Raw genomic sequence first — 12910 nt, 5'->3', positions numbered from 1 at the left:
ATTTCCTCTTACATAGTTACCGGGTTACTGAGGAAGCTTCAACCTTAACCCCGTCTTCATCCTCATCTATCTGTAAACATCTCATACTATTAACGCTCTGTGTACAGAAACCCAAATGTAATTTGCAGTTTGTTTACAGGAACGTGTATCAGGATGAGATAAGTGTGAGGAGAAAAACCCGAGCGTGAAGACCAGCAAGCGGCTGTTACTGCTGATAGCATGAGAATGTGAAAAGAGCAGAGCGCTAACATTATCATGCTAATCACAGAGGCGGTCGCTGAATTCATAAGAGCCAAGCAACAATAAATTACAATTAAACCTACTCAGTGTGAAAGGATTTGGACTTTAAATGGGGTTATCTCTCATGCACACAAACACACACAAACACACACACACACACACACACGCACACACACACCCGAGTTCCCAGAGCATTGTGTGTGTTATTTGTGACACTGCGTTTGAATGCAAATTCATACAGAACTAACGCAGCGCTTAAAATGATAGCAAACTGTCACAATCCACTCAGTGCACGATGCGTTCCCAAGTACAGCTTGTTTTTTTATTTTGACATGTATTTCTATTTTACTTCCTGGTCCAGACTCCACCCTTGCTCCCTCATTGGTTTGTGTCCTAATGTGTGCACCGGTTTCCTGTGTACTTCTGTATTTTCTCTCTCATGTAAGTCCATTGTGTTTTTTTGTATTTCAGTTCATTTTGAGTCTTGTTGGAGTGGATGTGATGGGCGGCTGTGTTGGGGGCGCTGTGTTGGGGGCGCTGTGTTGGGGCAGCTGTGTTTGAGCGGCTGTGGCTCAGGTGGTAGCGCGGGTTGTTCATTAATCATAGGGTTGAAGGTTCGATTCCCGGCCCATGTGACTCCACATGCCGAAGTGTCCTTGGGCAAGACACTGAACCCCAAGTTGCTCCTGATGGCAAGCTAGTGCCTTGCATGGCAGCTCTGAAACCATTGGGATGTGTGTGTGTGAATGAGTGAATGAGAACCAGTGTAAAGTGCTTTGTAGAACCGCCAAGGTAAAAAAGTGTTATATAAGTGCAGACCATTTACCATTTGTTCCTGGTTTCTGGCATCCACCTTTGTTTATTGCTCTGCTCTTTTTGTTTGTTTGTTTTTGTTTTTTTTACTTTGGACTGTTTGACAATGTCTTTTTCCTCAACAATTTGGATTTGTTAATAACGAAATGTGATTTTACTCACGTTTACTCATCACATCTATATGATTTCATTTTTAAAGAATATTTACATTTTTATTCTATATTATAATCTCTATACAACCCCCCCCCCCCATGTTTCTACTTTATATACCCGCCATGTACCAATTCTATACGAGCGTTGGGGTTAAAAGGTCTGCAGTATGTGTTTACTCTGAAAAATACTGCGAAGATAACGAGCCTAACAATTCCCACTAGATTTACGTTCAGCTACTTCTCTCCACGTATACATTAATAACTACACGAGAACGTGGATCAGCTTCTGCAGTTTATTTCACAAGGGAGTTTTTACACAACTCCAGAAAGAAAACAAACTCTGAAACGCTTCTTAAAGAAGAATTTGAAGAATTGTTGAAGAATCTTTTTCTTCTTCTTATCAAAGAAACTTTTCTTTCTCTTGTGTCTGTTTCCACCTGAAGCACCTCACAGCGGCTTTTCTAAATCAGTCTACGTCACCTCACCACGGCCTGCAATTTGACAAGGTGCTTTTCTGATAAATAACTAAATTATAACGCTCTTACACAAAGAGGTCATATTTCAGCGAGAGCACAGAGCGTTCTTCAGTAATCCAATCAGCTGTGAGTGCTCTCTGCTCAAATCCATCCTCATATAATTCCACTCAGATGCCTGCAGAGAGCCGAGCAGTGTGTACAGCATGCACGATGAGGACGAGCTGGATCTGCAGCTGTGTACACACACACACACACACACACACACACACACACACACACACACACACACACACAGTACTCACTCTGTCGCTCCTGGGTGCTGTAGACAGACACAAATGGGACTCCAGGCCCTAAAAAACAGCACCAATAACAACATATTATTTCTTTTTATTTTCTTCCTGAGTTCATCTCCAGGTTTTTCCTCAAAGCCTAAACTAAAATAAAAAGTGTTACGGTCAGTGCTAGAATTATTGGCACCCTTCATGAAATAAATAGATATATTAAAAACTCCAGAGAAAGACAAAAAAAAAAAAAACAACATTGGGTACCACTTTCTATTAAATATTTATATACTGTATTATATTATATTTTATCATATTATATTATTTATATGTGTGTTTTCTATGAAAGTTTTATATATTTATGTGTCTATAATGATTTACAATGATATACAACAAAAAAATCTAGATATACTTATATACACTTATTAGGCACTATAGATATTATTATAATTATATTTAAGACAATTTTAATTATAAAATTTCATGTGCACATTATACTTAATTATGACCCTGTATATATATATATATATATATATATATATATATATATATATATATATATATATATATATATATATATATATATACAGTGCATCCGGAAAGTATTCACAGCGCTTCACTTTTTCCACGTTTTGTTATGTTACAGTCTTATTCCAAAATGGATTAAATTCATTATTTTCTTCAAAATTCTACAAACAATACCCCATAATGACAACGTGAAAGAAATTTGTTTGAAATCTTTGCAAATTTATTAAAAATAAAAAACTAAAAAAGCACATGTACATAAGTATTCACAGCCTTTGCCATGACACTCAAAATTGAGCTCAGGTGCATCCTGTTTCCACTGATCATCCTTGAGATGTTTCTACAACTTGATTGGAGTGCACCTGTGGTAAATTCAGTAGATTGGACATGATTTGGAAAGGCACACACCTGTCTATATAAGGTCTCACAGTTAACAACGCATGTCAGAGCACAAACCAAGCCATGAAGTCAGAGGAATTGTCTGTAGACCGCCGAGACAGGGTTGTATCGAGGCACAGATCTGGGGAAGGGTACAGAAATATTTCTGCAGCATTGAAGGTCCCAATGAGCACAGTGGCCTCCATCATCCGTAAATGGAAGAAGTCTGGAACCAGCAGGACTCTTCCTAGAGCTGGCCGCCCGGCCAAACTGAGCAATCGGGGGAGAAGGGCCTTAGTCAGGGAGGTGACTAAAAACCAGATGGTCACTCTGACAGAGTTCCAGCGTGTCTCTGTGGAGAGAAGAGAGCCTTCCAGAAGAACAACCATCTCTGCAGCACTCCACCAATCAGGCCTGAATGGTAGAGTGGCCAGACAGAAGCCACTCCTCAGTAAAAGGCACATGACAGCCTGCCTGGAGTTTGCCAAAAGGCACCTGAAGGACTCTCAGACCAAAGATTGAACAAAGATTGAACTCTTTGGCCTGAATGGCAAGCATCATGTCTGGAGGAAACCAGGCACCACTCATCACCTGGCCAATACCATCCCTACAGTGAAGCATGGTGGTGGCAGCATCATGCTGTGGGGATGTTTTTCAGTGGCAGGAACTGGGAGACTAGTCAGGATCGAGGGAAAGATGAATGCAGCAATGTACAGAGACATCCTTGATGAAAACCTGCTCCAGAGCGCTCTGGACCTCAGACTGGGGCGAAGGTTCATCTTCCAACAGGACAACGATCCTAAGCACACAGTCAAGATAACAAAGGAGTGTCTACAGGACAACTCTGTGAATGTCCTTGAGTGGCCCAGCCAGAGCACAGACTTGAACCCGATTGAACATCTCTGGAGAGATCTGAAAATGGCTGTGCACCGACGCTCCCCATCCAACCTGATGGAGCTTGAGAGGTCCTGCAAAGAAGAATTGGAGAAACTGCCCAAAAATAGGCGTGCCAAGCTTATAGCATCATTCTCAAAAAGACTTGAGGCTGTAATTGGTGCCAAAGCTGCTTCAACAAAGTATTGAGCAAAGGCTGTGAATACTTATGTACATGTGCTTTTTTTGTTTTTTATTTTTAATAAATTTGCAAAGATTTCAAACAAACTTCTTTCACGTTGTCATTATGGGGTATTGTTGCAGAATTTTGAGGAAAATAATGAATTTAATCCATTTTGGAATAAGGCTGTAACATAACAGAATGTGGGAAAAGTGAAGCGCTGTGAATACTTTCCCAATGCACTGTATCTACCGTATACATATCAGTAATAATCTATAAATACATTCCTATAATGCGTGTATAAAGCATTGCACCTGTTATAGTTAGATATGAAAATGCAGTGCATATGAGCATCCATATCTACAATGATTTATAAATACAAATGCATGACATGTTATAATGCATTCATAAGTCATTACGTATTGTTAAAACTATTAAGGAACACGCATTACACTGTAAATCAAATCGGTTCTGTCCGGTTCTTTCTGGTTGTTTATTTGGATATTTTGGCCACGGTAGACATTCACAGGATGTGACATTCAGAGAGATTTTTCTTTGTGACATCGAATATAATTTCAGCCCATTAGCAAACGCCAATTAATGCTAGCTCAGTTGCTGTTAAGCTAACGTGAACTTGGTGGGTAAAGCTAATTGCTGCCCTTTAGCGAGTTAGCTTAGCAGCTTAGAGAAATGAACACAGCAGTGTCTTCTGGTGCATTGCTACTCAGAGTCAAGCGTAGTTGTACACACACGTCTAAACAAATTGGCATTATATAAACGAGCCATTGTAAAATAGAGAGCTAATATTCATTTTTAACCTTCAGATGGAACTAGTAATATTAGTAATAAAGCAGACACGTGTATGTAAAAACCCACACAGTGTGTTTGAAATGTATATTAGTAACGTTAGAGCTTGCATGGATAAGTGTTTATTGGTTCAAATATACTGCATGTAGCTCAGTGCCACGTTGTCTTGTAAATATAAGCTAACAGCGCTGTTATTTCTGCCGTCCGCCATTTTGAATTCAGATCAATTTATTTAATTTCAGATTATTGAACCTTTATGAGCTTAATAAGTATGAAATGGTCCGATCTCAGAACAAATGTTCTGCTTCACATGTTTTCAGTTCAGAACCAGCTGAAAAACCCCCAGCAGAAACCCTCATAGAATTTGTAATGGTTTTAATGGTTATAATGGAAATTGTATTGGTTTTATTGGTTATAATGGGAATTGTATTGGTTATAATGGAAACTTTAGTGGTCCGTGTGGGTCTCTATTGTTAATTTGTTGCCTTCTATTGGTGGCAGGTTATGTCTAGTGGATACCATTAAGAAGCAATAATGGTAATGGTTTTAATGCTTAGCTGATGGCTTGTAAATGTATTTATAATGGAAACCATTAGAATTTCTGTGATTGTTTCTATTGTTTTTTTGTTTTTGTTTTTCAGCAGGGTATTCGACGCCATCACGATGACCTGTAGGAAACATTATGAAGATTTCTGCAACACCACTGGATTGGACCTGTGCTGGTCCAATCCAACCTTCATTTTTTTCGATGAGTGTTTGGGAGTTCTGATGAGTTCTGATGAGTTCTGAAGGGCAGCAGTTTGAGAATTTGGTCAATAAAACGCTGACATGATTAACAATAAACCGTGTGAGTAATGAAAACAGCATTAATAGAATTGCATTTTAATTCAGATCTATAATATATGCAATAATCAAAACTGAAATAATTCGGTATAATTCTGAACATATGGAACTTATATGACTTAAAGTTTAAATGTACCTTTACAATAAGTGATGAAATGCATTGGGTAAGATTAATTACTTACTAAAATTAGTTAAACCATACTTAATAAATCATGGGCTCAAAAATTCACCCCCCACAAAGTGGCTGCAAACTACTACCTCAATTTTTTGGTGTAAACTTCACATGCTTTTGTTTGTTTGTTTGTTTTTCTTTTCAGTGTTCTGTAAGTGTGCTTATTTAATTACTAGAGATATACACTGCATGGAATTTTCACCTTATACAAGCTTTTTCTTTTTCTCCTAAATGTACTGTTTCTGCAGAGGTTTACAAACAAATCTACACACACACACACACACACACACACACACACACACACACTCAGACCAGAATGAAAGGATGAAAGGAGGGAGAAAACAGAGTTGTTGTCCTTGCAGCATTTCTACTGATCTTCAATCTTTACAGAAATTCAGAGAAAACATCCGCTCCGAGCACACGGCCTGATTAAAGAACAGGCAGCGCATGACTCAGGTACCCAAGTCAATAAAAATGTCTTTGTGTTTCAGGAAATTAGAAATTCCCAGAGTGACAAAGAACGAGAGAGAGAGAGAGAGAGAGAGAGAGAGAGAGAGGAAAGGAGATGGAGAGAAAGTATTTACCTTTACAGGTGAGCAAGAAGAAGGCCATGTTGTGGCTGAAGGATCCAGTCACGTATCCACAGCTATCAGTGAAATCACAGGAGAGGCAGCGGCGGTTGAAAGGTCCGACCGTGTCGGCGCTGAAACACAAACACAACGTCAACATGAAGCTCAGGTATCAGATGTCACTGATTTTTATCCTCCTCTTCAGTAAAGTGCACAGGATTTCACCAGGTTTCAAATCATAACCTCCTGCAGAGGCAACCTGAGGCTGTAAATTCCTCTTCTACACAACCAGAGGAAGTGTAAACTCCTCCGCCCTGAACACGTGGAAAACTTAACGTCACAGCTTTACCTCTGACTGTCACACAGCGCCGACACTGGAGACTCCTTCCATACACGTTACATAAACACATTTCTCCTGACAGAAAACGTCACCGTATCAGCGATTAAACACATATTTAAGACCCTGTGAACGAGCTGTTGCTATAGAAACGATAACGTATTACAGCGAGCGCATTAATATAAAGCTGTGATGTGCAGCTGTCAATGCCTTCTGACCAATCCGAATCCAGAACTCTACAGCGCTGTGGTGTAATGTGGAGGTGGTATTTTTGCTGTATGATCACGTATCCTCGTCTTGGCTAACATTCAACTGTTTGAACTTTTTCTTTTATTTCCGTTCTGCTTAAATCATCATATATTATATATAAATCAAATAATTTGAACAACTCGTCATTTCTTGTGCATGTTAACAAACATCAACAACAACGCTGCTTTTCCCACAGATCTTTAAAGGACACTTACTAACTCAATTTATTTTAATAACTTTACAGTGTGTCAATAATTTTGGCACCTAAGAGGGAAATTGTTGAAAGAGGTGTACCTGTACAGGTGTCGTCGCTTAGGATCATCCTCTGTGCTCAGGAAGTATCTGTTATACAGAACACACGGCACTAAAGCTTTACAACATGCTAACACACTAACACACTATGTGTGTGTGTGTGTGTGTGTGTGTGTGTGTGTGTGTGTGTTTGTGTGTGGTGTGTTGATATATATTGACCTGTGTGTGTGTGTGTGTGTGTTACTATATATTATTTATCTGTGTGTGTGTGTGTGTGTGTATGTGTGTGTTTGTGTGTTGATATATATTAACCTGTGTATGTGTGTGTGTGTGTGTGTGTGTTTGTGTGTGGTGTGTTGATATATACTGATCTGTGTGTGTGTGTGTGTGTGTGTGTGTGTGTGTGTGCGTGTGTGTTCTCTTACATTAGCTGTCTGTCCTCGTTGTAGGCGAGAATGTGAGTGACGTCCCAGTCTCCTGATGTGATGGACTGCAGAGTGTCTGAGCTGCTGTTTGGCTGGAGGATAAAAAAGAACAACGTTAAACCCACACACACACACACACACACACACGTACACACACACACGCACACACACACACACACACACGCACACACACACAGCCTCGTCCTCATGCTACTCAACGCTAGTCAATTTGTAAAGCCTAATATTAAAGAAAAATCACATACAATTCACATGATTTTGTGCTACCGTCAGAGCTACTGACCAATCACATTCACCCTCTGACCAATCACATTCACCCTCTGACCAATCACATTCACCCTCTGACCAATCACATTCACCCTCTGACCAATCACATTCACCCTCTGACCAATCACATTCACCCTCTGACCAATCAGAGTCCAGAATTCTACAGCAGTAAGAAACAGATAATGTTTGCTTTTCGGTGCTGATCCGGAGGTGTGACTTTAACAATTAATAAACAATTATTGCACTATTGAGTAATGTAATGTCAGGAATGGGCTGTAGAGACAGATGCAAGTGCAGGAAACATTTATAAACAGTGAAATAAATAAAACTCAAAGTCTACGAAACATGAATGAGAAACAGCAAGGCTAGACAACAACGTGAACGTGATAGACAACAACGTGCCAGTGAATAATGACCAACAAGGAGTGCTATACAATACGTCACGTATTTAATACCGTGATAATCTGACAATAATGTGATTCAGGTGCTCGTGGTCATGTGACATGTGACACGCATTGGCTGATGTACTCCAGTCCATCATAGTTTCATAAAATATTTGAATATTTTAAATGACCCAATATACAGTCCATTTATCTGATTTATTAGACATATAAAGAATAATGATTGCAGTTGAGCATCAGTCTGTTCTTGTGGACGTGGAAATAAGGGACAGACGGAACTGGGAGCCTCGTACATCCCCTTTCTTCCTTACATTTGTCCACTTCAGAGATTTGTAGTTTCACTTTGTTGCACAAAATATTCCGGATGTGTGTATATTTGTGATATAAATATGATTGAAAAAAAGTTGATTCATCTTCACACCCCAAGGCAGCTTGGAATTGTTTAACATAATATAAGATAAAAACTTGATTGGTCCCACACTGGGGAAATGCCCTACATAATAGAAATAGAAAAATAAGAATAATCGCAGTAAAAATAATAATAATGGTAATATGTACACTATGAACACCTCAATGTATGTACAGATGAATAAGAATATGAATATTTACAGATGAGTAAGACCTCGTTTATACACAGATAAGTGATGAGTGGATTATTGCACAGTTACGGAAGAGGTTGAGCAACAGATAGTAATAAGTGAATAAATGTTCATATTGTTGTTGTTTTCTGCATGTTGTTTACCTGATTGTTAAGTGTACCTAATAAACTGGCAACTTAGTGTATAGTTTCAGATTTATAAACACATTTTTAGTAAGAAATTTTTGCCCTCTGTGATTTATCACATGCAGTATCACTGATGTGTGTGTGTGTGTGTGTGTGTGTGTGTGTGTGTGTGTGTGTGTGTACCTGTGATACAGCCATGGAGATGTGGAAAAATTTCCCCCGCCCCCCCTGAGGAATAGCACGTGTGAAGAAGGTCTTCATCCCGTCTTTAGAGAATAACGGAGCTTCGTTCTGCACAAAAAAAAAAAAAACCCGCCACCTAATATAAATCTCAGCTTTCATTACAGCACTACTGATTCACCCGTTTATTTATTACTCCGAGCTGCACACCCTCTGAGGGGTTTAATATTTAACTCTAACTCAATTACAGGAGCGGTGCCATCTTCAGAGAATAAAAATGACAAGTTGTGAAGCTCTGTGATGCAGCCTCAACATAAAGAAGATTAAAACAGCTTGTATCATGTTGTTTATAATTAACGTGATGTACCGCCCTTGCAGGACTGATATTCAGCGTTATGTAAACCCTCCTGAAAAAACATGTCGCCTCACACACATGTCCTGCGGTGTAGCAGAAAAATCAGTTCTGTCAACATGATAAGTCACGCGAAGACTCTGGTGTCATGACGGCAGATCAGGAAAATGTTCTGTGTTTTATTTAATATCAGTATGTCAGTGCTGTTAAATTAAACTGCAACATGATAATATGATTGTATTATAAATATGTTAATATGCACCTTTCCGTCACAGAGACACCGACGTTATCCAATCATACGGCTTGTAAACTGAACTCACAGAGAACTGTCGCCCTGTGATATAAAATCAGCTCCTTATGATACATGTACTGTACATGATTATGACTTTTGACAGTGATAAATAATGCAGTAAGGGAGAGTCTGATTCCCTTAATAAAAGAGAACATGTGAGTCTTTAATAATGCACTAAGAGTGACTCAGGGCATTTTAATGACTCAGTTAAAGTGAGTCTGAAGCTTTTAATGATGCTGAAGATTGAGATTAATACTACAGGAAGCGTGGAGCTCAAGCTTTTAATAATGCAGCGAAGGTGATTCTGAATCTTTAGTAATCGAGAGCAGTTGTGTCTGAGGCTATAATAATGCTGTGACGGAGTCTGAATATTTTCAATAATGAAGTGATGCACAGTCTGAATCATTTTAATAATGTAGCTTTAGTAATGCAGTAAAAATGAGTCTGAATCTTTAAAAATGCGGTAAGAGTGAGTCTGAATCTTTAATACTGCAATAAGAGTGAGTCTGAATCTTTAATACTGCAGTAAGAGTGAGTCTTTAATAATGCAGTAAGAGTGAGTCTTTAATAATGCAGTAAGAGTGAGTCTTTAATAATGCAGTAAGAGTGAGTCTGAATCTTTAATAATGCAGTAAGAGTGAGTCTGAATCTTTAATACTGCAGTAAGAGTGAGTCTGAATCTTTAATAATGCAGTAAGAGTGAGTCTGAATCTTTAATAATGCAGTAAGAGTGAGTCTGAATCTTTAATACTGCAGTAAGAGTGAGTCTGAATCTTTAATAATGCAGTAAGAGTGAGTCTGAATCTTTAATAATGCAGTAAGAGTGAGTCTGAATCTTTAATAATGCAGTAAGAGTGAATCTGAATCTTTAATAATGCAGTAAGAGTGAGTCTGAATCTTTAATACTGCAGTAAGAGTGAATCTGAATCTTTAATACTGCAGTAAGAGTGAGTCTTTAATACTGCAGTAAGAGTGAGTCTGAATCTTTAATACTGCAGTAAGAGTGAGTCTTTAATACTGCAGTAAGAGTGAGTCTGAATCTTTAATACTGCAGTAAGAGTGAGTCTGAATCTTTAATAATGCAGTAAGAGTGAGTCTGAATCTTTAATAATGCAGTAAGAGTGAGTCTGAATCTTTAATACTGCAGTAAGAGTGAGTCTGAATCTTTAATACTGCAGTAAGAGTGAGTCTTTAATAATGCAGTAAGAGTGAGTCTGAATCTTTAATACTGCAGTAAGAGTGAGTCTGAAGCTTTAAAAATGCAGTAAGAGCGAGTCTGAAGCTTTAGTAATGCAGTAAGAGTGAGTCTGAATCTTTAATACTGCAGTAAGAGTGAGTCTGAATCTTTAATACTGCAGTAAGAGTGAGTCTTTAATAATGCAGTAAGAGTGAGTCTGAATCTTTAATAATGCAGTAAGAGTGAGTCTGAATCTTTAATACTGCAGTAAGAGTGAGTCTTTAATAATGCAGTAAGAGTGAGTCTGAATCTTTAATAATGCAGTAAGAGTGAATCTGAATCTTTAATAATGCAGTAAGAGTGAGTCTGAATCTTTAATAATGCAGTAAGAGTGAGTCTGAATCTGTAATAATGCAGTAAGAGTGAATCTGAATCTTTAATAATGCAGTAAGAGTGAGTCTGAATCTTTAATAATGCAGTAAGAGTGAGTCTGAATCTTTAATAATGCAGTAAGAGTGAGTCTGAATCTTTAATAATGCAGTAAGAGTGAGTCTGAATCTTTAATACTGCAGTAAGAGTGAGTCTTTAATAATGCAGTAAGAGTGAATCTGAATCTTTAATAATGCAGTAAGAGTGAGTCTGAATCTTTAATACTGCAGTAAGAGTGAGTCTTTAATAATGCAGTAAGAGTGAATCTGAATCTTTAATAATGCAGTAAGAGTGAGTCTGAATCTTTAATAATGCAGTAAGAGTGAGTCTGAATCTTTAATAATGCAGTAAGAGTGAGTCTGAATCTTTAATAATGCAGTAAGAGTGAGTCTGAATCTTTAATACTGCAGTAAGAGTGAGTCTTTAATAATGCAGTAAGAGTGAATCTGAATCTTTAATAATGCAGTAAGAGTGAATCTGAATCTTTAATAATGCAGTAAGAGTGAGTCTGAATCTTTAATAATGCAGTAAGAGTGAGTCTGAATCTGTAATAATGCAGTAAGAGTGAATCTGAATCTTTAATAATGCAGTAAGAGTGAGTCTGAATCTTTAATAATGCAGTAAGAGTGAGTCTGAATCTTTAATAATGCAGTAAGAGTGAGTCTGAATCTTTAATAATGCAGTAAGAGTGAGTCTGAATCTTTAATACTGCAGTAAGAGTGAATCTGAATCTTTAATACTGCAGTAAGAGTGAGTCTTTAATACTGCAGTAAGAGTGAGTCTGAATCTTTAATACTGCAGTAAGAGTGAGTCTTTAATACTGCAGTAAGAGTGAGTCTGAATCTTTAATACTGCAGTAAGAGTGAGTCTGAATCTTTAATAATGCAGTAAGAGTGAGTCTGAATCTTTAATACTGCAGTAAGAGTGAGTCTGAATCTTTAATAATGCAGTAAGAGTGAGTCTGAATCTTTAATAATGCAGTAAGAGTGAGTCTGAATCTTTAATAATGCAGTAAGAGTGAATCTGAATCTTTAATAATGCAGTAAGAGTGAGTCTGAATCTTTAATACTGCAGTAAGAGTGAATCTGAATCTTTAATACTGCAGTAAGAGTGAGTCTTTAATACTGCAGTAAGAGTGAGTCTGAATCTTTAATACTGCAGTAAGAGTGAGTCTTTAATACTGCAGTAAGAGTGAGTCTGAATCTTTAATACTGCAGTAAGAGTGAGTCTGAATCTTTAATAATGCAGTAAGAGTGAGTCTGAATCTTTAATAATGCAGTAAGAGTGAGTCTGAATCTTTAATACTGCAGTAAGAGTGAGTCTGAATCTTTAATACTGCAGTAAGAGTGAGTCTTTAATAATGCAGTAAGAGTGAGTCTGAATCTTTAATACTGCAGTAAGAGTGAGTCTGAAGCTTTAAAAATGCAGTAAGAGCGAGTCTGAAGCTTTAGTAATGCAGTAAGAGTGAGTCTGAATCTTTAATACTGCAGTAAGAGT

General features: G+C 37.9%; 1 protein-coding gene across 1 annotated transcript in view; it reads right to left on the bottom strand.

The window, feature by feature from the left end:
* LOC128615185 (dipeptidyl aminopeptidase-like protein 6) overlaps positions 1–12910 on the bottom strand; it is a 95260-nt gene that overhangs the window by 8939 nt on the left and 73411 nt on the right. Inside the window, exons 13-17 of the mRNA XM_053637062.1 lie at positions 9167–9274; positions 7574–7665; positions 7191–7238; positions 6326–6444; positions 1984–2031 (exon numbers count right to left, since the gene is read on the bottom strand). Coding sequence (XP_053493037.1) covers positions 1984–2031; positions 6326–6444; positions 7191–7238; positions 7574–7665; positions 9167–9274 — 415 coding nt within the window. The remainder of the gene's footprint in view (positions 1–1983; positions 2032–6325; positions 6445–7190; positions 7239–7573; positions 7666–9166; positions 9275–12910) is intronic.

Source organism: Ictalurus furcatus, chromosome 1 (genome assembly GCF_023375685.1).
Source record: "Ictalurus furcatus strain D&B chromosome 1, Billie_1.0, whole genome shotgun sequence".
In the NCBI taxonomy this organism is placed as follows: domain Eukaryota; kingdom Metazoa; phylum Chordata; class Actinopteri; order Siluriformes; family Ictaluridae; genus Ictalurus; species Ictalurus furcatus.
Note: the sequence above shows the minus strand (reverse complement) of the source record. Positions and strands in the feature narration are given on the sequence as shown.